This window comes from Sciurus carolinensis, chromosome 4 (genome assembly GCF_902686445.1).
Source record: "Sciurus carolinensis chromosome 4, mSciCar1.2, whole genome shotgun sequence".
In the NCBI taxonomy this organism is placed as follows: domain Eukaryota; kingdom Metazoa; phylum Chordata; class Mammalia; order Rodentia; family Sciuridae; genus Sciurus; species Sciurus carolinensis.
The window spans coordinates 117,249,780-117,271,427 of NC_062216.1; the positions used below are offsets into that span (position 1 = coordinate 117,249,780).

The 21,648-nt window shown below is 51.0% G+C and overlaps 1 protein-coding gene across 1 annotated transcript in view; it reads left to right on the forward strand.

Moving 5' to 3' along the window:
- The first annotated feature begins 241 nt into the window (after positions 1-241).
- Positions 242-21,648, forward strand: part of Lrp1 (LDL receptor related protein 1) — a 79,047-nt gene continuing 57,640 nt past the window's right edge. The window contains 6 exon segments of the mRNA XM_047548687.1: positions 242-756; positions 8,962-9,084; positions 11,555-11,692; positions 13,833-13,952; positions 15,412-15,540; positions 15,659-15,922. Of these exon segments, the coding sequence (XP_047404643.1) occupies positions 690-756; positions 8,962-9,084; positions 11,555-11,692; positions 13,833-13,952; positions 15,412-15,540; positions 15,659-15,922 (841 nt within the window). The 5' untranslated portion in view covers positions 242-689.

Sequence of the window (21,648 nt, forward strand, 5' to 3'; positions counted from 1 at the left end):
CCCCGGGACTCCCACTCTCGGACAGCTTCCCAGAACTCCGAGCTTGTCGCGGCTCTGACTCCCCCTCCCCAGGGCAGCGCGCCAAACCGGCGCATGCGCACCCGCAGGATTGCCGCGTAGCTCTTTCTCCCCCTCCCTTTACTTTCCCCGCCCCTTCCCTCCCTCCCTCCTCTCTCCGTCCCCTCCCTCTCCCCCTTCAGACCCCCCCCCCGCGGCACTTCAGTCCGGGGAACAGTGGTGCGAGCTCCAGGCCCGTGCACTGTGAGGAGGCGGAAACGAGGGGCGCCCCTAGAGCTCCATCAGGCCCCCTCCAAAAGCTCCCCACCCGGTCCACGCCCCCCACCCCCCACCCCGCCTCCTCCCAATTGTGCATTTTTGCAGCCGGAGGCGGCTCCGAGATGGGGCTGTGAGCTTCGCCCGGGGAGGGGGTAAAGAGGAGCGAGGAGTAAAGCAGGGGGTAAAGGATTTGGATTTGGGGGCAGGGGGCGCACCCCCATCATCAGGCCCTCCCGAGTGGCTTGGAACTCTACCTCCTCACCCACACCCTGGTGCTCTTTGCTTGAAGGAAAGAATAAAAATAGAGAAGAGGAGGAGAGGAGGATAAAGGGGGACCCCCCAGTTGGGGGGGGCGAGGGCGAGAAGTAGCAGGACCAGAGGGGAGGGGGCTGCTGCTTGCATCAGCCCACACCATGCTGACCCCGACGTTGCTGCTGCTGCTGCCCCTGCTCTCAGCTCTGGTCGCGGCCGCTATCGATGGTGAGTGAGATTCCGCGGCCCCCTTGGACCCCTGGGGGCATCCCCTCCCCAGCCCCCACTCCTGCGTACGGATGGGGAAGAGAGAAGCGGGAGGGGGTGCCTTTTGTTATCCCAGTCCAGCTGACACAGCAGCGGCCCGACTGGGGGCGGGGATGGGGGTCCAATTTGGGAGATGGGGGCCCTGGGCAAATGATGCTTCGGGGGAGCCCCCAGCCCAAACAAAGACCGGAGGCCTGGTTAGGGAGAAGAGACTCCCCCTTTTTCTGATCCCAGGATTGAGAGGCCTTCTCTTCCTATCTCTGGTTGGGGAGGGCCTCCGCCTCCCCTACATCCTCCACCCTCCCACCCCCCCATCTGAATTGTGAAGGAATTCATATTTGCAATGTATAGCAGCTAAAGGGGGCGGGGGGCCCTTTGCAGTAGCCTCTGGAGGCTGGAAGGGGAAGCGGGGCCAGGGTGCCCTGCTGGGCAGAGGGTAGGCAGGCCCGCCGAGAAGGCTGTGGGTGGGGAGAGGGAGGGCCCCCTGCTTGGGTGTGGAATCGCCCCCGCAGCCTTGGAGGCCTGGGTCCAAAATTCAGGGCTGGCCGCCTAGGTTCCGAAGTGGGCACTTCCCTTTCTCAGGGCCTCTGTCAGTAGCCTGGGTAAGGGCTGTGTTGGGGGTGCAGGGGAGGGCAGCGATCCTATGTGACTTTGAATTTCCCTTCTTAATTCCTGGGAGCTTTGAGATGAAAAGACGTCAGATGTCATCATTGGGGAAGGGGGCTGGAGAACGGCCTGGAAGGCTAGGGTAGGAGGGTATGAGGAGACTCTTTTCTCCCTGACTTCTGGCTTGATCACAGTTTGGATTGGAAGGAGAGTTGGAGGTTGATGGGGGTTATGGCTATGCTCCCCCCACACCAGTTCCTCTCTCCTTAAGCAAACATATTTAACCCCAACCCCACCCCATCTCACTCACACACTCTGTATACTGCCTTTAGTCTTGGGCTAGAACTGTATCCTTTTGGGGAAATGGGGTCCCCTCTCCCCCTTTTCTGTCAACTGTTTTTCCTCTTACTTGTGAGTCACCAGTTAAAGCCTTGCCTAAGCTTTAAGCTGGGGTCATGGGTTTGGGTTGGGTTGGGTCCCTGACTTGAAAAGGGCTGGGTTCATCCCTTCCAGTCATCTCCCTCTCACCCAGGGACAAAACAGCCTCATTACCATCATACACCCCTCCTCTGTCTTCTAAATCATGCCAGGCTTGGACTGGGAAAATTTTTCTATGAAACCAGATTATCTACCCCCACCCCATCCCCTCTCCCTAATTTGCTTCAATTGGGAGAAGAGGGTTAGAGGGTCAGGAAGCAGCTGTGTCCAGAAAAACAGTTTATTCAGTGACCCTCAATAATGCCATCTTGGAGACTGTCTGCCTCTCTCCCCCCACCATTCTGAGTGATTAGCTGTCCAAGTGGAGAAAAGAGGGTCTGCCCTGAAAATCCTACAGATCAGCCCACACACCCACCACCCTCTACCCTTGATTCCTTGTTCATATTTTCCTCTTGTTCTTAGCCCTGAGAGGGGAGAAGAGAAACTGAGGCTGATATTTGTGTGCAACTTCTTCTGGGAGGGAAAGACAAAAAAAAATTTTTGAGCAAGAGAGAAAGACCATCAGAACCCCCATGAAGAAGGGCAGATGCAGTTAGGCAGAAGCAAGCAAGTCTCTGTGGAAAGCATAAAGAGGTCAGGAATGGGCCCTAGAGAGCTGCCCTGTAAAAGTTTTAAAGGGGTCCTAATTGCCACACGTGAGTTGGTCAGTGGTAATAAGATGAGGGAGGCTGGACATGTTCTCCTTAACTGTCTCTCTACCCTTTCCTAAAATCTCTGCCCTGTCTACTTCTGTCTCCCTAGCTCAGACCAAACTCCATCCAAAGTCCTAGGGAATGGACCCTTCCCCAAAGACACACCAGTATTCCTCTCCTTGAAACAGGAATATGAATACTTGGCGGGTAGGAAAGGAGAACTGTATAGAAATGTAGGTCTTCCTCTATCCAGAGGTAGCGCCTTGTCCATATCCCTGCCCTCTTACCTCCAGGTGCACAGAAACTGAACTTACTTCTAAACTTTCCAGAGAAGAAAGTCTCCTGGCCTACCTCATGACTTAACATCTAACCTTCCTTCTTCCTGCTGTCCCAGATCTTGCTGCTTTCTCTCTATGCCTGAAACCGCCTCCTGGGTCCCCTTCTTTTGGGGGAGAATGGCATTCCCCCAGCAGACAAACTTGAGTTTACTTGCTACTGGGGAGGATGGAAAAAGATGGGCTATTGAATAGGAAGAGGGATTTTTGAGGGCCCTGCTGCAATCAGGGGATATTTTGTAGTGGAGAGGGCACCCCCAGGCAGAAATGGCTCGGGGAAGAAGGCTGACTTCCTCTCTCCAACCCCACACACCCCCTTGAGCAGATATATTACCACTTCTAGAAAAAGTGGACAATTGAAGTGATCTGTGAGGCTGGGGTTAGCCTCCTGGCTCCCCGAGGAAGGTTCCAAACTCTTCTCCCTGCTCAGACCCATATCCTAAACATCTCTCTTTACCCTTATCTTTCAAAGCATGAATGGATAAGAAATTCATTGGGGATTATTTTGATGTTTGGGGCTGTTTCTCAAGACTTCTTTTCTGTCCAATCTTGTTCCCTCTCCATTTTCTCCAAGTTTTTTTATCCTCTACTGCTCCCCCATCACTGGACATCCCAAAGATGTTGAACAGGGTCCTGGCCAAAGTCAAATCCTGTACACATCCCCCACTTTTCAAAACTCCTTTCTGGGCTGGGGGTATAGCTCAGTGGTAGAGCACATGCTTAGCATACTTGAGGCTCTGGGTTGGATTCTCAGCACCAAAGAACCCCAAACAACAAAAAAATGAACCTCCTTCTTTACCTTTAGGAAGCCCTTCTTAGGCAAGTCTAGGGCCACTTTTTTTTCCCTTCCTGCTGTAATTTCAGCCTCCTCAGTACTCTCTTCTTAGAGGGTCCTTCCCACCCCTTGATCTCCCCACCTTTCTGGTGCTCCAGCTCTGGGTGAAAGGTTTGCTGTCCTTGGTCAATCTGGTGCCATTGAGCCAAACTGCAAAAGGGTCCCTGACTTGGTGGTGCCAGTGTGAGCATCAGGGAACTCGCCCTCCTGTGTTCTGTCCCAGATTTCAGCTTGGTTAGCAGGATCCTGCATTGTTTGGAGAAGGAAGCAGTTGGCTCTGGAGTGTTTCCGGTACAGTGGCCTCAGGCACCGGCGTAAGGCCTCCCTGAGATAGAGGTGAGGGAAGAGAGCAGTTACCCCTCTTGCTTCTCCTGGGGAAAAAAGAGTCTCTCCCAGGCCTTGGCTTCCCTGGCTAAAGATCTTAGCTTCCTTCTGTCCTCCCTCCCATGCTGTAGGAGGCAGTGGGTCTCCAGAAAACAGTGACACTTTTAGTACTGGGACTCTGTCTCTCCAAGCCAGGATATATGCTGCCCCCCAACCTGCTCAGAGTTTTATGAGGTAGCCATTCTCTGGGTTCATCCCAGGACAAATGTCACTGTCTTGGCAACGACTGGGCTGAGCCCCCTTCCTATCTTTTTGCCTGCCTACTTCCCAGTCTTTTTTTTTTTTTTTGTTATCAGGGACACTCAACCACCAAGCCACATCCCCAGTTGCTTAGGGCCTCACTAAGTTGCCAAGACTGGCTTTGAGTTTGGATCCTCCTGCCTCAGCCTTCTGAGCCACTGGGATTACAGGCTTGTGCCACTGTGCCTGGCTCTGTCTTTTGTGGACACACGGATGCTGTCTTGGCCTTCCAGAACTTCTCTATCGCCCTTTTCGCTCATCTCTTATTTGCCTGGCCTTCCTGGCATTCTCTGCCCTGACATTCTCTCTTCCGTCTGTCACTCGTCTTACTTCTTCCACCTGTCTCTATTCACTTCCATTCAGGCTTCTTGGTATCTCAAAAGCTACCTAGGATAGGGAGTCTCTCCTCGGCTTTCCTATTTCTTCCCTAGCTCCTACATCACCATTTTGGAGTTATTCATCCTCTCTCTGACCAGATCTAGATTGTCTAGGCAACAGTAGAAGTTCCCTCTTTACTTTCCTTCAAGCTCTTTTCTCTTCTTCCCTACTAATTTTGGGATGGGTTTTAGAATGTTTCTGAAAGAAGGAAACTTGATACCTTTTGTGGGCTAAGAGGGAGAGGAGGTATTTCAGAAGGAAGGAAGGAGTTTAGACTTATGGCAGAACTTCCTCCTGACTGAGACCTGAAGAAGATGTGGAGAGTAGGTCAAGAACTGAGAGCTTTTACTTCTGGTGAGCATAGGCCATGGAGGGGTATGGAGGGAGGACTTATAACGGTCCAGTGAGAGATAAGCTGACCTTTGCAGGCATTTGAGGGGTCTGGATTTTATTGTGGGGAAAGGAAAAGATGATAGGGAGGTCACGGGTCGGGCTAATGTCCTGCTGAGTCAATATTGACTCAGGATGGAAGGGGAGACCCTTCTCCTCTCCTGGCGGTCCAAGTCACCCCATCTGTCCATCTGTCCAGGCCGCAAAGCAGAGGCCCAGACTCAGGAATGACAAAAATGTGTCTGAGCCTCACTGAACTGCGGGAAGGAGCCACCGGGTAACACCCAAAATACATAAAATTCAGTGAACAGCTCTCCGTTTGGTTCTGAGAGGCCCTTGCTGTCCCACCCCCGTATGTTTGAAAGGTCAGATTCCTGCAGATTCTGCCCCCCAGCCTCTTGCACCCCTGGCTCCTCTGTTCCCTTAGGTTGGTTCCCTTTAGAAAACATCCCCCACCCTTCTCCGAGGAAGAGCCTCTGCCCTTCTGCCTCAGGTCACCTCATCCTTGAAAAAGTCTCATCTGAGGCTCCAGAGGGGTACTGAAGACCCAGACCCCTCCTCTGGAGAATACTCCTTAGAGGCCTGGGCTCTCCCCTCAGCCTCTCTTCTCTTGCCTCCCTTTTCCTCCCCACCCCCAAGTTTCCAGAGTGGGACAGAGGATGACAGCCAAGGCCCAGGCAGGGCAGTGGGGTCTGTGTTGTGTCTGGACGCACACCCAAGCCCACACCTCCTGCCCTGGCTCCAGCTTGGTGGCCCTGGGGGCCATGGCTGGGCTGGGTGCCTGGGTTTGGGAGTGGGGGCAGGGTGTTGGCCAAGTTAGCATGGCGGTCACATTCATCTCCAGGCAAAGCTGAGAACAGACGGGCCCTGTGTCCTGGTGTTCTTCCTGCAGCCTAGCTTGCTCTCCTCCCTCTCTGGTCTTCTCCTCTTCTCCTCATATCTCACCCCTCTTCTGACACATTCTTGTCCTTGTCTGTCTCCTTTATGTCTTCCTCCTCTCTTAGGGGCCCTAAAGGCCACACTCTACAATCCCTCTCCCACTCTGAGCCAGAGAACCAGAGTGCTCCCTACCGTTTTTTTCTCTTCTTAACGGGTCTCCACATGCTCAGTTACTAATCACTTCTCAGTCTCCTCATCTGGGTTTTGAGGATCTAAATGAATTAGTACATACAAAGTGTTTGAGACCTGTGACTGGCTGGCTGGCGCACAGTGACCACCTAGAAGTGTTAGCTCAGGTCATTGGGAAGCCCTGTTCTCATGAGGTGGGGGGAGGCAGGGGAGATGATTATTTGCTTCTGAACTTAGGGCTGTTTTGCCCACTATTGAAGCTGCAGGCCACCAAGGTGGGTTTCCTGGATGGTGGATTGAGGGGGCAGAAGGCTTGGCAAAGGACCGGCTTTGCCTGTAAGCAGATTATAAGTTTTCTTCCCCACCCCCACCCCAGCTCCTTCCCAGCACAGAGAAGACTTCCCTTGACTGTGGAGACTGCCCCAAAGTAGGTTATGTGTTTCTTTCCTCCCCTCTCCCCCTGAAGGAAATCAAAGACAGGCCTCAGCCTTTTCACAAGAGATTCCTGGGACTTTCTCCACTAAGGTTGATGAGAAGGAAGTTCCTTCACTTATCTCTCTATGACCCTTGTGCTGCCCTGGTCCTGGGGAGATGTGCACCCACCAACCCCTCTGCCCTGGGGCCAAGGAGATGCTGCTATGGGACAGGGGCTGAGTCTTCCTCTTCTTTCACTTGCTCCCATCCCCCACCCGCCTCCCTCTGCAAGAGCACATCTGGTTTGTGAATCTCTCATTCCAGCTTTCGGAGTTTGCCAGCTGCTGTTTCCTCTGTAGAGTTCAGGCCAAAAATGGGGGTGGGGGACAGTGGGGAGACTATTTGAGGGCCAAAGGAGGGGGGAACCATGACTGGGACATGGAATGGAGGGGAGGTTAGAGCGACCAACCAGTGACCTCAGTGCGTGACTGCAAGTTCTACCTTGGGAAGGGGCAGGGGGCATGAGTTAAGTCCCAGGATAGGAAGGGAAGAAGTGTCGTGGGGTCTGGGGTGGCCTGGAGGTCCCTTTCTGGGTTCCAAACATCCCATCTGCCTCTAAGTCGCACTGCAGCCCCCCCCCCCCTTGCAAGTGGCGGCTTGGCTGGCCAGGGAAGTATGGTTCTCCGCATGCTAACTAGGCTGGGGGCTGTGTTTCCTGGGAAGACCTCACAGCTGGCCCAGTGGGGCAATGAACTCGGCATTATCCACCTCCTCAAGGGGCCTTTATTCCCAGCTCAGGGTGGGGGGAGGGAGGGGGACTTTAGAGGGGGGCCCTGGCCTGGCCATCCTTGATGTGTTTCCTGAACTTAGCTCTGGTTCTGGCCAGGGGCCTGAGTGCAGTCCCCTCTGCCAGAGATGGGGGTTAGGGAGGGAGGACATTTCAGTGTGGCCCCCAGCAGGCTCCCTCCTTCTTCGGGGCCCTGACACACTTTCCATACACTTCTGTCTCTGCCCAAGTTTGTGTTAGCTATGCACAGCTGTCTTCCCTGGGAACTGTGTCTCTGGAGGGACAGAGTAGGCATATCACCCTTCCTGGGCACCCCGGCACCTAGTACAGTACCTGGCACAGAGCTGGCCTTCACTTTGTGCCAGTGGAATAGAAATGAACTCAACACAATCTGAGGAAAAATCAACAAGGAACCTGGAGGCTGGGAACACTGTCCAGTTGGAGTGAAGGATCTGGGCGGAGGGCACTGTGTCAGGGTGGGAGGCTCCTGAGGACCCGGGGGAATGGAGCCTGGGATGGGCTGCACTAGTGAAGTCAACTGAACTGGGTTGAGGACTGGTTTTGTCACTTGCAGCTGTGTGACCCCAGGAAAGTCTGGCCCAGTTTCTGTGAAGTGGTGGTATTAACTGTCCCTATTTTGTCATCCTGTGGAGAGGATTAGATGAGATGATACATGGAAAGAACTGGTTTACCACAGTTCCCGGCACATACTTAGCCCACAATATTAAGAATTAACTGTTACCATTCTCATTCCTTTTTGGAGTGTGGATGGGTGGGGACAGGGGTGGGAGGGTAGGGCCAGGAGGTAGTAGCTCTACAGGTCGGCAGGGCCAAAACTAGCTCCTAGGGCTTATGCCAGCCAACCCCTTTCCTCTGCTCTCCGTCTAACATCCTGAGCAATCTTGGGATGCCTCTTACCTCAGATATCTTCAGAGAGCCCCCTATCCACCCCAGCTCTAACTAGCAAGGGAGGACATGTCTTTAGAGAGTAGAAGTAGAAGCCAAGCTCTCAGTCCACCTTGTCCTTCTGTCCCTCTCCAGATTACATTCTGAGCTATGCTGGGTGCCAAGTGCACCCCCCCTAACACACACAGCCCCACCTGGGGGTCAGGCACTTAGGGACTGGAGATGACTGGGGTCAAAGGACCAGGAGTGTCCTAGAGGGCAGAGAAGTAGAGAGGTTAACCTAAGAGGTTAGTGCTAGGATGCAAATGGGAATGAGAGGAAGAGTAAAGGCAGCAAAGGCCTCAGTGTCCCCTGCCATCACCGTTAATCAGCAAAGCCAGAAGTACTGGTGTCTGGTCAGAGTAACAAGAGCAGCAAGGGCTTTGACCCAGCGGGGGAGCAGGGACACACTGGACAGGCAGCCAGCCTAGAGGACTTGGGGAGGCAGTAAAAGCTCCCCTTGGATCCTTCCCCTCCCCTGCCACGAGTATGCAGTAGTGTCGTGGAACACCTCACAGCACCCCCCAGCCCCCAGGCACATAGACTGCCATTGGAACTGATGTTGGGTAAAGAGGAGGAGTCCGCCGGAGCTTTGGAGTCTCAGAGTTGGCCTCCTCCCTTCCTTTACATTCTCCTTTTCTTCCTTGCCCCTAGCCCCTAAGACCTGCAGTCCCAAGCAGTTTGCCTGCAGAGATCAAATCACCTGTATCTCAAAGGGCTGGCGGTGTGATGGTGAGAGGGACTGCCCAGACGGCTCTGATGAGGCCCCCGAGATTTGTAAGTACCATTTCTGGATTCTCTCCCTCAGTCCTTGACTTATCCCTTTCCTTCAGCAGACGTTTGGGATGAGGACAACTGCTCTTTAGCCTGGTGTGGACCTTGTTCTGTGACTATGTTTGTCCATGACACAGCTAAAACTGCCCTCTCCCTCCTCTTCAGAGTTCTTAGCCCAGAGCCTGGTGTATGTGGAAATGGCACCTTAGATTTCTCCCTTGGCTGCTACCCCCGGAGCCTTGTCCTGGACAGTGTCCGCTGGGCTGCAGCTTTGCCAGAATGAAATGGTCCCTTCTAGCTTCTCCCTCTCCTTCCCAGCTTTGAGCCTCCCTGACCCTTGATAAATGACCTCCAGGCCCTGCCAGGTACCCTTTGCGTCCTCAGGCTCCCAGGCCAAAGGCCACACATTTTTGCTCAGCCTCTGTACCAGAAGCCCCATCCTTGTTTCCCGCCACCCTGTCTTCTCCTGCCCGCAATAAATGGTGTAATCAGAGGCAGCTGTTTAAACTGGGAGAAAGGTCCCCACCCAGCCTTCACCCTGCCAATGAGGGTGGAGGACTTGCTGGCAGGACCCCAGAGTCCTGGCAGAGTTCTGGGGTCTCCACCTTCATTATCTCCCCTTCTTGGCTAGTCTGGTCTCTGTCCTATCCTTGGCTTTATCCTGCTCCAGTCCCATCCCATGTCCTTTCTTCACACTCCCACCCATAATTATCAGTGGTAATTTTAGGGCCAGAAAGGGGGCCACCAGTTCTTCCTACCTCACCCCCACACCCTACCCTGGAGGACTCAGGGCCAGGGGTATTTGCCCTGAAGGTGATGACACCTTCACCCCCCACATTTCTGACCCTGTGCTTGAGTGTTGGGAGTAAAGAAAGCCCTTCAGAGGGGCTGGATCTGAATTTTTATGCCTTCTTTCTTCAGTTTGGTGCAATTCCCACCATATTCACATCCCCATGTTCACATTCATAGACACTCCTGGACCCCTAATGGTCACATAAATACCCATCTGACATGTCCAACCCCACTGAGACAAAGGCACAGACACATTCCCACAGTCCATGTCCACACTCAAACGTGGATGCAGAAACAACCTGCACTGGAACAGACACATACTGACTCACTCAAAGAAGGGTGTAGTACATGCCACTATCCACTGCACACCCACCCCTCACTTGTGGGTCCAGACTCCTATCAGGCCCACATGGATCTGCACTTAACATGTGCACACTCTCACACCTTGCCTGACTGGGGGCCGATGGCAATGGTCTCAACATTTTACCCTTCCTCCTGGCAACTGTGAAAGTACCAGAGGTATCCCATACCAGTTGACTGTAGCCTCTGATCCTTCCCAAATCCTTCCACCAGTCTATTGCTCTGGGTTGGAAGTCTAGGTTAGTGCTGTCCAAGAGAAATGTATTGTAAGTCAGATATGCAATTCTGAAATCCTCTGGTAGCTACATTAAAGAAAGAGAAACACCCAGGTGCAGTTGTGCACACTTGTAATCCCAGTGGTTTAGGAGGCTGAGGCAGTAGGATTTAAGTTCAAAGCCAGCCTCGGCAACTCAGCAAGACCCTGCCTCTAAGTAAAGTATGAAAAAGAACTGGGATGTGGCTTAGTTGTTAAGCGCCCCTGTGGTACAAGAAAGAGAGAGAGAGACAGAAAGAACGAGGTGAAATTAATTTGAGTATTTTATCCATTATATGCAAAGTATTATCATTTCAATGTATTATCCACTGAAAATTATTAGAGATCTTTTGTCTTTTTTAATATTGTCTTCAAACTCCAGGATGTATTTTTTAATTAATTAATTTATTTATTTTTAGTTGTAGATGGACGCAATACCTTTATTTTATTTATTTTTATGTGATGCTAAAGTTCAAACCCAGTGCCTCACACATACTAGGCAAGCACTGTGCCACTGAGGTATGACCACAGCCCTCCAATATATATTTTCTACTTACAGTTTGTACTAATCTCATTTCAAGTGCTCAATAGCCACATATGGATGGTGCTTCATATGCACAGTTCAGTTCTAAATGATTTGGTGCTGCTCCCTAAGCTCCATGCCCTGGGGAGCTATGGAAAAGCATTCTTTATCATTTGAGCTTCTCATGTTCTCCTCTTAGCTCAGCAAAACCTTTCACCTCTGACCTCAGCCTGTCTCCTGAGTGTTGACTGTTGAGGCATTGGGGTTCTCAAGGATAGAGCATTTGAGGAGTGAATCCTTTGCTGAAGGCATAGTTTACCCTCTCCACCTGACTTTTCCCAGATGTGTTACCACTGCTGGGAATGGTGGAGGAAAGCTCTGATGGAAGGGTCTAACCAGCCCTGAGGCCTCTTAAGATCTAAAAAATTTAGGTGTCTGAAACATTAGTCTCAACTCACCCCACCCTCCACCTACCCCCAGTGAACAGCTGACTAGACAGCCGCCATAGCCAGCTTGGTCATGCCAGCCCTTCCGTCTGCCCCTAGGTCCACAGAGTAAGGCCCAGCGATGCCAGCCGAATGAGCACAATTGCCTGGGCACTGAGCTGTGTGTTCCCATGTCCCGCCTCTGCAACGGGGTCCAGGACTGTATGGATGGTTCAGATGAGGGGCCCCACTGCCGAGGTAAGGATTCTCACATGCCCTTCTATCTCAGGTGAATGCATGAACCCTCAACCTGGCATCTGGAGGGATGAGATACCTGCCATCAAAGGACCATCCTTATGCCTTCAGTGGAGATGAAGCTTAATCCTGGTCCCCTGCCCAGACTTGCTATCTGGGCCCCTTGGGCATGGAGCTTGATCAAATAGCCCTGTGGGCCTCAGCAATGGGCCCTGGCTAGGCACTTCCTTGTGGCTGTGTGTGCTTGGACAAGTCACCTCCTCTCTCCAGACGCTAGATTCTCATCTTTAAAATGAAAGATCACTGTTTTTTTAGGTTTTCAGAAGTGGAATCCTTTTTCAAAAGGTTTTCTGTGTGATCCTTAGTGTGAACACACAGAAGCAGAAGTGCTGTGATGGAAGCTGGGGTTAGGGTCTGGTTTTGTTCATCACTGCCCTGCCAGTGCTTTGGAAGTCATCCCCCAGGAAATGCAGGTCTAGGAAGTGTTCAAAAGCTGCTTTGGTTTTTCCTTTCCTGACAGTCCACATTTTGGAGGTCGTTGATGGATGGGAAACCATCCAATCTGAGGAGGGAACAGTAGTATGATAAGTCAGATTTCTTCCCACCTGTGACTCAGATCACAAGCTCTGTAGTCTTCCCCTGAAGGCCCCTGGGGGCCATGAAGATTCTGGGTCACTGCATGAGAAATTGGGAAGGAATCTGAGATGAAGGAGTGACAGAGCCCTTGGCCCTGCCCGTCTGGGAAAGGTGACCTCTGTCTGCTGTCCTGGAGGCTGAGCCTGAAGCAGCTGGCCTTGGAGAAACCCTGAGCAAGGAACTAGGGGAGGGGCATTTGTGGAGTGGAGGGCTGGGCCTGTGTTTTGTGCCATATGCATGTCAGAAAACATCTGCCTGTGGGAGGAGACACATCTGGATCCTTTCACTTGAGCAGGGAGTATGGAGCAAGAGAGTTTCTGGAAGATTTTTTTTCCTTTCCTTTGGTCGATTTCATCTGAAGCTCCTGGGAAGGGATGTAGAAGGGCTTAGGGGCTATGGGCAATTACACTCATACCCCTTCTTACAGATGGTATGTATGCAAGTTTGCTTCCTTCTGAATACCTTTTTAGTTTTGAAAAGAGCATAGAACCTCTAAGACTTGGGGTTTGAACTTCTTTCTCTGATACCACAAAATTTGGGCCTCCTTACCCACCTCCCATATCCAGAAGAAAAACCTTCTAAGTTTTTCAGGAAAATGACATTTTTTCCCCCTTAGGGGGTGGCTGGACAGGCAGTGCATTTGGGTTTTCTGGTGGAAGTGGGAAAGAGAAAGTAACTGGGGCCTGGCCCCCCATCCCAGTGCTTCCTGGCAGGCTTAGTGCCTTAAACGCCTTAGCATCTCAGCAGCTCTCTCTCCTAGGTGGGGAGAGTGGCAGGGGTGTGAGGCAGCTGGACAAAGGGATCTTTGTGGCCCAGCCGCCTGGCCCCACGCAAGGCCATTAATTGGGTCGCTGGTCTGGGGGGGCAACTGCTCTCCCACCTCTCCCCCCTCCTGTCTCTCTCCCTTCTGTCTCCCCTGTGGAAGTGGGTCAGTAGCAGAAGAAAGATTAGAAAGGGATCCTGAGGGAACCAGTTTTGCATCTCCTCTCCATCCTCCACCTGGACCTTGGGTCTTCTCTCTGAGGCCCCTGAGGCTCAAGGAACAGATTGGAGGGGTGCTTCCAGGCCAGAGCCCGGACCACATGATTTCCATGCCAGCTTTTCACCCTCAGCTGAAGCCAACATTCTAATCCCTGGGCAGTGCAAACCAAAGACACATGAAAGGGATAAAACTCACTGTCCCCTCTTCCTGTTGACCCCAGCAAAGTACTAGAACACCTCCCATGGCGACACAGGTGGTCCCAAGCAGCCATAGCAGGAAGAAGTGTGTTCTAAGCCTTAAATGGGTATGTGACCTTGGACCTGTCCTAGGTCTTCCTTGGGCTCAATTTCCTCACTTGTAAAATATGGTACATGTTTCCTTCCTAAGACCCCTTCTCTCTCAGACACTGCAGCCCTTCAAAGTGGTTTCTCAAGGTTAACTGGAGATGGGGGAAGGTTGCCATGGGGTGGGGGTGACTGCTTGGTCTCAGGGCCTGAGTGTGTGTCTCTCCTGCCTCTAACGCAGAGCTCCGGGGCAACTGCTCTCGGCTGGGCTGCCAGCATCACTGTGTCCCCACACTCAACGGGCCCACCTGCTACTGCAATAGCAGCTTCCAGCTGCAGGCGGATGGCAAGACCTGCAAAGGTATGTGGGCTGTGCTCACCTTCGCATGAGTGCATGCTGGGGACTGGCCTGAGTAGGGGAAACAAGAAGGAAGGGGCAAGAGGGGGAGTTCAGGCCATGGCTAATCATTTGTTTCTACCAGACTTTTATAAATTCATATTAAAATTATAGGTCATATGTGAGTTTTCTTGTAAAAATGTTAAAGCGTTATAGATAAAAACAAAGTTTCCTTTAACAAATCCTTTTCAATTCTGGTCCCTTTCCCATCTCTTTGGAGGGCAACTCTGCTACTGGTGTGCTGTCTAACTTTGCAGACCTTCTTTTATGCATCTCTGTATCTACATGCACTCAAGGAAAATCTAATCGGAAATATTACTTATGTGTATGCTCTTTTTTGCATACATAGACCCCATGCTCTAGGTATGGTTTATGATGTTTTTCACTCCAGTGTGTTCCAGCAGTTTTTTTCCATGTTAATATGTAGAGATCTACCTCGTTCTCTCAAAAACCACTGTGACGTGTAACTATTACCACAGTTTACTTGGCCTTCTCCCTATTGATGAGTAAGATGTTCCCATTTTTTCTGTTACAAACAATGCAAACTTTTCTGTTTTAAATTTGCCTCCCTCAAGTCTTTGTTGATGTCCCCTTCTCAGTGAAGGCATCCCTGATCGTTCTAAAATTACTGCCCCACCCCCTGTATAATCTATCCTCTCTTATCTAATTTGTGTGTGTGTATGATATTGGGAATTGAACCCAGGGTCTTGCACATGCCAGGCAAGGGCTCTGCCAATGAGCTGCATCCCCAGCCCCTCTCTGCCTGTTTTTTTTTTTTTTTTTTTCAATGACATCAGTTATGTCCAACTGCACTAGCACTGCAATATGTACTTCATCTTTTGTTTCCCTTATTATTATAACAACAGTATTCCATTTATTAGCAGAATATAAGTTTCATGAAGTCAACGATGTGGGTCTATTTTAAAATTCACTGGTATTGATGCTTGCCTGTAATCTAGCTACTCCAGAGTCTGAGGCAGGAGGATTGGAAATTCAAAGCCAACCTGGACAACTTAGTGAGACCCTGTCTCAAAATAAATTAATAAAGGGGCTGGGGATGTATCTTAGTGGCAGAGCACTTGCCTAGCATTTGAAGTCCCTCAGTTCAATTCCCAGGATTACAAATAAAATAAAAAAGTCAAATTCACCAGTGTATTTCCTCTCCCTGGCACATAGTATATACTAAAAAAAGCTTTGTGGATCGAGTGGCTGCCTGACATGTACATGTATAGTGTTTCTCTAGAGTAGATTCCAAGACCATACTTTCTGGGTGATAAGGTTTGAACATTTTATACTGTAATTGATTCTGCCAAATTGTCCTTCAAAGTAGCTATAAGAATGGACACACTGGTGGTGTCTAAGAGCACCCACACTCCTCTTGATACAGTGGAAATGACTATATTCTTTTCCTTTTTCCTGGTAGACTTTGATGAGTGTTCAGTGTATGGCACCTGCAGCCAGCTCTGCACCAACACAGATGGCTCCTTCACGTGTGGTTGTGTTGAAGGATACCTGCTGCAGCCAGATAACCGCTCCTGCAAGGCCAAGAATGGTGGGTGGGGTTACCTGTGGCCACTGTGCCAGGCACCCTTAATCAGTTCCTTGATGGGTAGTGGACTGACAAGTTCAAGGACCCTAACTGCATTGATCCTTCTCTACCCCATCTCCAGAGCCAGTAGATAGGCCTCCTGTGTTGCTGATCGCCAACTCCCAGAACATCCTGGCTACTTACCTGAGTGGGGCTCAAGTGTCTACCATCACACCAACCAGCACACGACAGACCACAGCCATGGACTTCAGCTATGCCAATGAGACCGTATGCTGGGTGCATGTTGGGGACAGTGCTGCCCAGACACAGTTAAAGTGTGCCCGCATGCCTGGCCTGAAGGGCTTCGTTGATGAGCACACCATCAACATCTCCCTCAGTCTGCACCGTGAGTCAGCCACTCCCAGCTTGGAGGGCAGGGGAGGGCAGGGGAGGGCAGGGGAGATGGGCAAGTTGGGGGGTATAGAGAGGATGACCCCTGTCAAGGGCAGGAGTCTAATCAAGAAGCCACTAACTGAGGCTGAGGCAGGAGCTAGACACAATGGCAGGGCCATGGTGAGCTTCCTCTCTCTCTCTAAGCTGTCTCTAGATGGCTCTCCCATTTCTGGCCCAGGACTGAGGGAGGTCTCAGAGGAGAAGGGAGGGCAGAGGGGGCAATGAATAGTCAATCTCCGGAGACCAGGGACTGTCCCTTCTCTGAGAGAAGAGTGTTGATTAGACCGCAGAGGGGCTTTCCCATACAGAAGGAGCCAAGGCTATGGAAAGGAGCTGGAGCCTGGGAGAGCCCTGTTAAGTTGTGGATGAGGGACAGTCGAGCCAGGTCCTGGCTGGGTCATTTTCCATGTTCCATTCTTTTCCTTGGTGACATGGCCAAAAAGATTTCCTGCTGTAGGGTAGGCACTGAGACCCTGAGACTATTTCTGTGACAATCAGTGAGATGGTGGGCAGAGCTACCTGGAGTAAGACTCTGTAGTTTTAGGATTGAAGAAGGGGTGTCATGGCCCAAGAGGGGTTGAGTAGATCCTCTTCCTGGAGCAGTCCCTCTCGTCTCAGATGTGGTTATACAAACAAACAAAAACAGCTTTAGAGTCAACATGTGGTATCATCACATTTCTACAAAATTCCCCACAGGACCAAGGGGCAGAATCTGGCCTATGGTTGATCTGCCCCTGCCTCCCAGGGTAAACTGATCGGTGACCTTGAGTAAACCAGAATTCCCTATTTGCTTTGGTTACCTAATCTGCATAATGGGTTTGCTTTTCTGTCCAGATCAGATAAACTGAAGTGAAAAGTCTTACATGAGGTTTAGAATTGTGAGCCTTGGGCCTTTCTAGATGTTTTGTTTTGTTTTGCAATGCTAGGGATGGAACCCAGGGCCTCTTGCATACTAAGCACATGCCCTACCACTGAGCTACATCTTTAGTCCCTCTAAGAGATCTTTAAGTTTCTTGATTTGGTTCCTATAATGATCCCCCAAAGAAAAAAGATCCCAGGAGGTAACTAGGGATTCATTCTGGGAGAGAGAAAGGATCCTTTTGGGGGTAGTGGAGAGCAGAGGAGCCCTTCACTCTGTGGCTTTATCATAGGATCCACACCACCGCCTGTGACTCCTCCAGAGCATTCCAGATGGTGTCTTTGGGCCTTTGGCATCAAAGCCTCATCTTTAATCAGATATGGGTCCTTGGGGTGCTGGGCCGAAGACTACCAAGCTCTTAAGGGGTGGAAACTCAAGGAACCCTATGGCCATTAGGGTTCCATTAGGGTGGGATTGAGACAGAAACCCCCCCCCCCTTTTTTTTTTTTTTGCGGTGCTGGGGATTGAACCCAGGGCCTTGTGCTTGCAAGGCAAGCACTCTACCAACTGAGCTATCTCCCCAGCCTGAGACAGAACCCCTTGAGACAGCTACCCTCCTCCTATCCTTGTCTACCACCCCACTCAATAGGCATGACTGGGTAAATAGATCCAGCAGTCTCCTCTCAGACCTTGCTTCAGTGACACACAATAGGCTTTATGGGTAGGTGGCTATGAGGTACCCTGATGGGAACCTTCTCAGTTCTGCTCTGGCCTGGTCGCTTCTCCTGACTTCCTCCCCAGGAAACACAGGAATTAACCTTGGGAAGATATTCCTCCCTCTGCAAACAGATCCGCCTTGCCTTCCAGTCTGCTGGGTTCATGGGGGCCCCTCTGGGGCAGAGTCCGAGAGTCTGGAAGAGACCAAGGTTCTGGGGTAAATGAGGGGTGAATAAGTGGGTTCCCCTTGCCTTCACTTCTGTCCCTTCCTCCTTGCCCTGCCCCCATCCCACACCCCTGACGCCAGAATGTCTGGCTGTCACCCTGAGGATGGTTGTTTTGCTCTCATCCCACAAACTAATTATGGGCCTTGAGCTGAAGATGTCGGAAGTGTCTCTCCCTAGCACCCTCCCCCACTCCCAGTTCATCCCACTCCCCATGAGGAGGCCTACCCTGGAGTGTGGGGTGGCTGGGCCAAGTACTCACCTGCTGTAGTGGGCTGCTGGCCTGTAATTAGTTCCCCTGAAGGATGAAAAAAAAGGCTCTCGCTTTCTCCTGCTTTCTCTTCTCTCCCTGCGATCACCCCATTCTTTGCTGTGAATGTGACCTCTGTTAGACCCCTCCTCAGCCCCACATAGGAGGGTGGGCCCCTGGAGGCAAGAGTCTGACAATTGAGAGGTGTTGGAGCCAGTGAGGCCAGCCTGCTGTTGTGGGGAGAAGAGGGGGAGTCTGCCCCAGAGAAAACTCTGGAAACAGAAATAGAATAGAAAAAAGGAAGGAGGCCAGGAAGTGAGCCTGGTTCATAGGAGTCCTGGGGCATAAGAGCCAGATCTGCTCTGAGTCCCGAGAGTTCTCAGGAGGCCTCTTGGGGACCCTGCAGAGTATACACCCTCCACCAAGACCTGGGCTGCTGACCCTTCTTCCCCCAGTCCCAGGGTCTTAATGAGCTGCACTGGGGAGGAAGTCCTCTCTTCCCCTCCTACCTGGGATTACATATTAGGGTACATCCCCCCACTTGCTGCTATCCCAGCAGGATGGGGAGCCTATGTGGTTCTAAATCCATGACTGGAAACCTTGATGGTCAGAGCTGGAAGAGAAGAAAAGCCCTTTAGTTTTCTTTTTCTTTTCTTTTTTTTTGATACTAGGGATTGAACCCAACTATTTTTATATTTTATTTTGAGACAGGGTCTCACTAAGTTGCTTAGGACCTCACTAAGTTACTGAGTCTGGCCTTGAATTGAGATCCTCCTGCCTCAGCTTCCTGAGTTACTAGGATTATAGGTGTGTACCATGCCCAGCTAGCCCCTTAGTTTTCAATAATGCTTTTCCCAAAGAGGTTATACCTTAATTTTAGGTGGTACATGGACAAGGTTTCTTTTTTTAAATTATTATTGTTATATTTTTATTTTATAATATTATTAGGAAGCTCCTATAACTAGCATATTTATGGTTTCATAGATTGTTTAGGATTCAGCAAAATCAGAAAAGCAAATTGATTTGAAGAAATAGTAAATATTCATGCAAACCATACATACACATGGCAAGTATTTTGGAAGTAATATACAAAAGTCTGAGGTTCTGAAAACTGAGGCCCAGAGGGATCGACAGACTTGGTGGTTACATAGCTAGGACCTGGCCTGCCCACACTAACCACACTGCCCCTCCCCCTGCCCCCCAGGGAGTTCTGCAGGGCTGCCCCTGGCCAGGGCTATTGGTCAAGTCTATTGACTCCTGTCCTCCCCAGCCCTGCACTTCCTTAGCTGAGCTCCTTTGGCCTGTTCTCTGCTTCAGCCCTGAGGATGTTTCCACTATAGGAAGAGTGAGGTGGATTGTAAGAATAGGGCCCTGAGAAGATGAGAGTGTGGCAAGGGAGGATCTGTGGTTGTAGAGAACTGGAAGGAAATGGAATCTGCTGAAATCACCTAGCATTGTTAGACTGTGTTAGAAAGGATGGTCTGGAGGGTCTTGGGGGTTCCTGGGCTTTCCCTCCCTGCACCATCGTGCATGGAGAAGAAGGAGGTGGGTGTGGAGGCCCAGAAAAGGCCCCTAAGCTGCAAGCAGCAAGGTTGCGAAATGGGTCCCCAAGTCCAGCTGGCCAACTTCACTTTTCTCTCCCTGCCTCTTTTTTTTTTTTTTTTTTTTTTTTTTTTTTTGGTGTGTGTTTTTTAAATCACAACAGGAAATGGGCTAGTGATTTGTCTAGAGGGAGGCAAAGAAGGGGCAAAGAGTAACCCCTCTGAATTTGGGATGAACTGGAAGGGGCACTGTCTCCCCACTGCTGAGGGAACCCCAGGCCCTCTCAGCCCCCCTCCCTTGCCTACAGAGCACTTCCAGACTAAGTGAAAGGTACCCCTACTTCCTTAGTCTGTCTGACCCACAGGGTGTCAGAATATAGGGGAGGGGGATGTCTAACCACCCTACTCTTTGGCCCTCGGGCCCCCTGCAACCTGGCACTTTGGCTTTCTGTTCCCCTGTTCCCCTTCCCAGTTTCCTAATCATCTAACAGCCTCTTCTCACTCCTCCTCTTCCAGCCAGGGTCGGCCCTGTGTCTCCCGGCCCAGTTCCAGCCCTGTCCTCTCCTCCCCCGCTGTCTCCTTGAAGTTGCCTCTCCACCCAGCCTGCCCCTAGCACCCTCCTCCCTGTTTTCAAGCCAAAGGAAGTAACTTAAGCAAGACGGACATGCTTTAGAGCCCGACAAAGATTTCTCAATAGTGCAAAGACCCTAAGACGGGTGGTGTAGAATCCTGGCATCTCATCCTTGGGATCCAGGATGAAATCCTCTTGGTGACCTTAGCCAGTTTAGGGGAAGGGAGCAGGGCATAAACTCCAGGCTGGAAGTATGAGAAGGGGCCGAAAGGGTACCCAGAGCAAAGGGTGACTATGTGGCTAAGCTCTGCCTTGGAACAAAGAAGAGTTGAAGCCAGGGCGCAGCAGCAACGGCAGTGGCAGGCCATGTCATCTACCAGAGCTTCCACCAGGCCTGTCCCATTCTCCTTTCTACCTTTGAGTCCCCAGATTCTTGATCAATCCTCCCAACCCTCTGGGTGAGATCCCTGAGTGGATTACAGACTGTCCTCTCCCACTGTCCTGGGGCAGCCCAAGGTCAGAGAAGGAGGATCCAGGTAGCAGAAGGGAAGGGAAAAAGTGGTATCTCGGCTCTAGGACAACAAAGTGAGGACTCTGTATTCAGTAAACATTTGTTAAGTGAATCAATATATGTGAGTCCAGTGTTGGGGACAGAGATGAAAGGCAATGTCCTGCCCTCCTATTATCTGTAGTCAGGTGAACAGTCTGTGATTAAAGAAGCCACTGAAACCAGAGGAGCCTATAACAGGGAAAGCTTTTCCGTGGGATAGGCTTCCTCTGGGAACCTGAGCTGGTATGGAAGAACAGTGACCCTTGGTCTCCAAGGCCTGCCTTTACCAGGAGGCCACAGAGCACTGGCTAGAAGCACAGACTTTGTGGAGAAGGTGGGAAAAGATGGGGTTGGTGTGAAGGAGTTCAGTGGCCTGTGTGTGGAGTGCTTATTATGTTACAGGCCCTGAGCTAAGTGCCATTAATGTACCATCCCATTTCACAGATATGGAAACTGAGACAGAGATATTGAATAACTGGCCCACAGTTCCACAGTTGGAGGTGACAGAACCAGAATTCAGACCAAGACAGTGGTTGAACCTAGAGCAAAACAGGAATGGAAGGAGTAGGGGTCCTGGAATAAGGGCTAGAATTTAACATGGTCCCTGGGGGGGGTGACTAACATAGAAAGCGGATTCTCCCTCTCCATTCCCAGACCTTGCGACATATCCTACAATCTTTGGCTGTGTTAGGGAATGTTTTCTCGAGGCGTAAAGGCCCTGTGCTTCCCCCAGATTTCCTTATTTTAGAGAAAATAACTGGAATCCTATAACTGGTAGGGCCTTCTTGGGAATCTGATGGGGGCCTGTGTTTCTGGGAAATACTTCTTGAACAATATGGATGCTGGAGAAGCTGATACTGGAATTGTGGGGAGTAGAGCCTGTCCAGCATTGAGTTGAGGGTCGCAGGGAGGGCTCAGCACTTGCAAATGCACATTCCAGGTCTATTCTGGGGCCTAGAATTGAAGT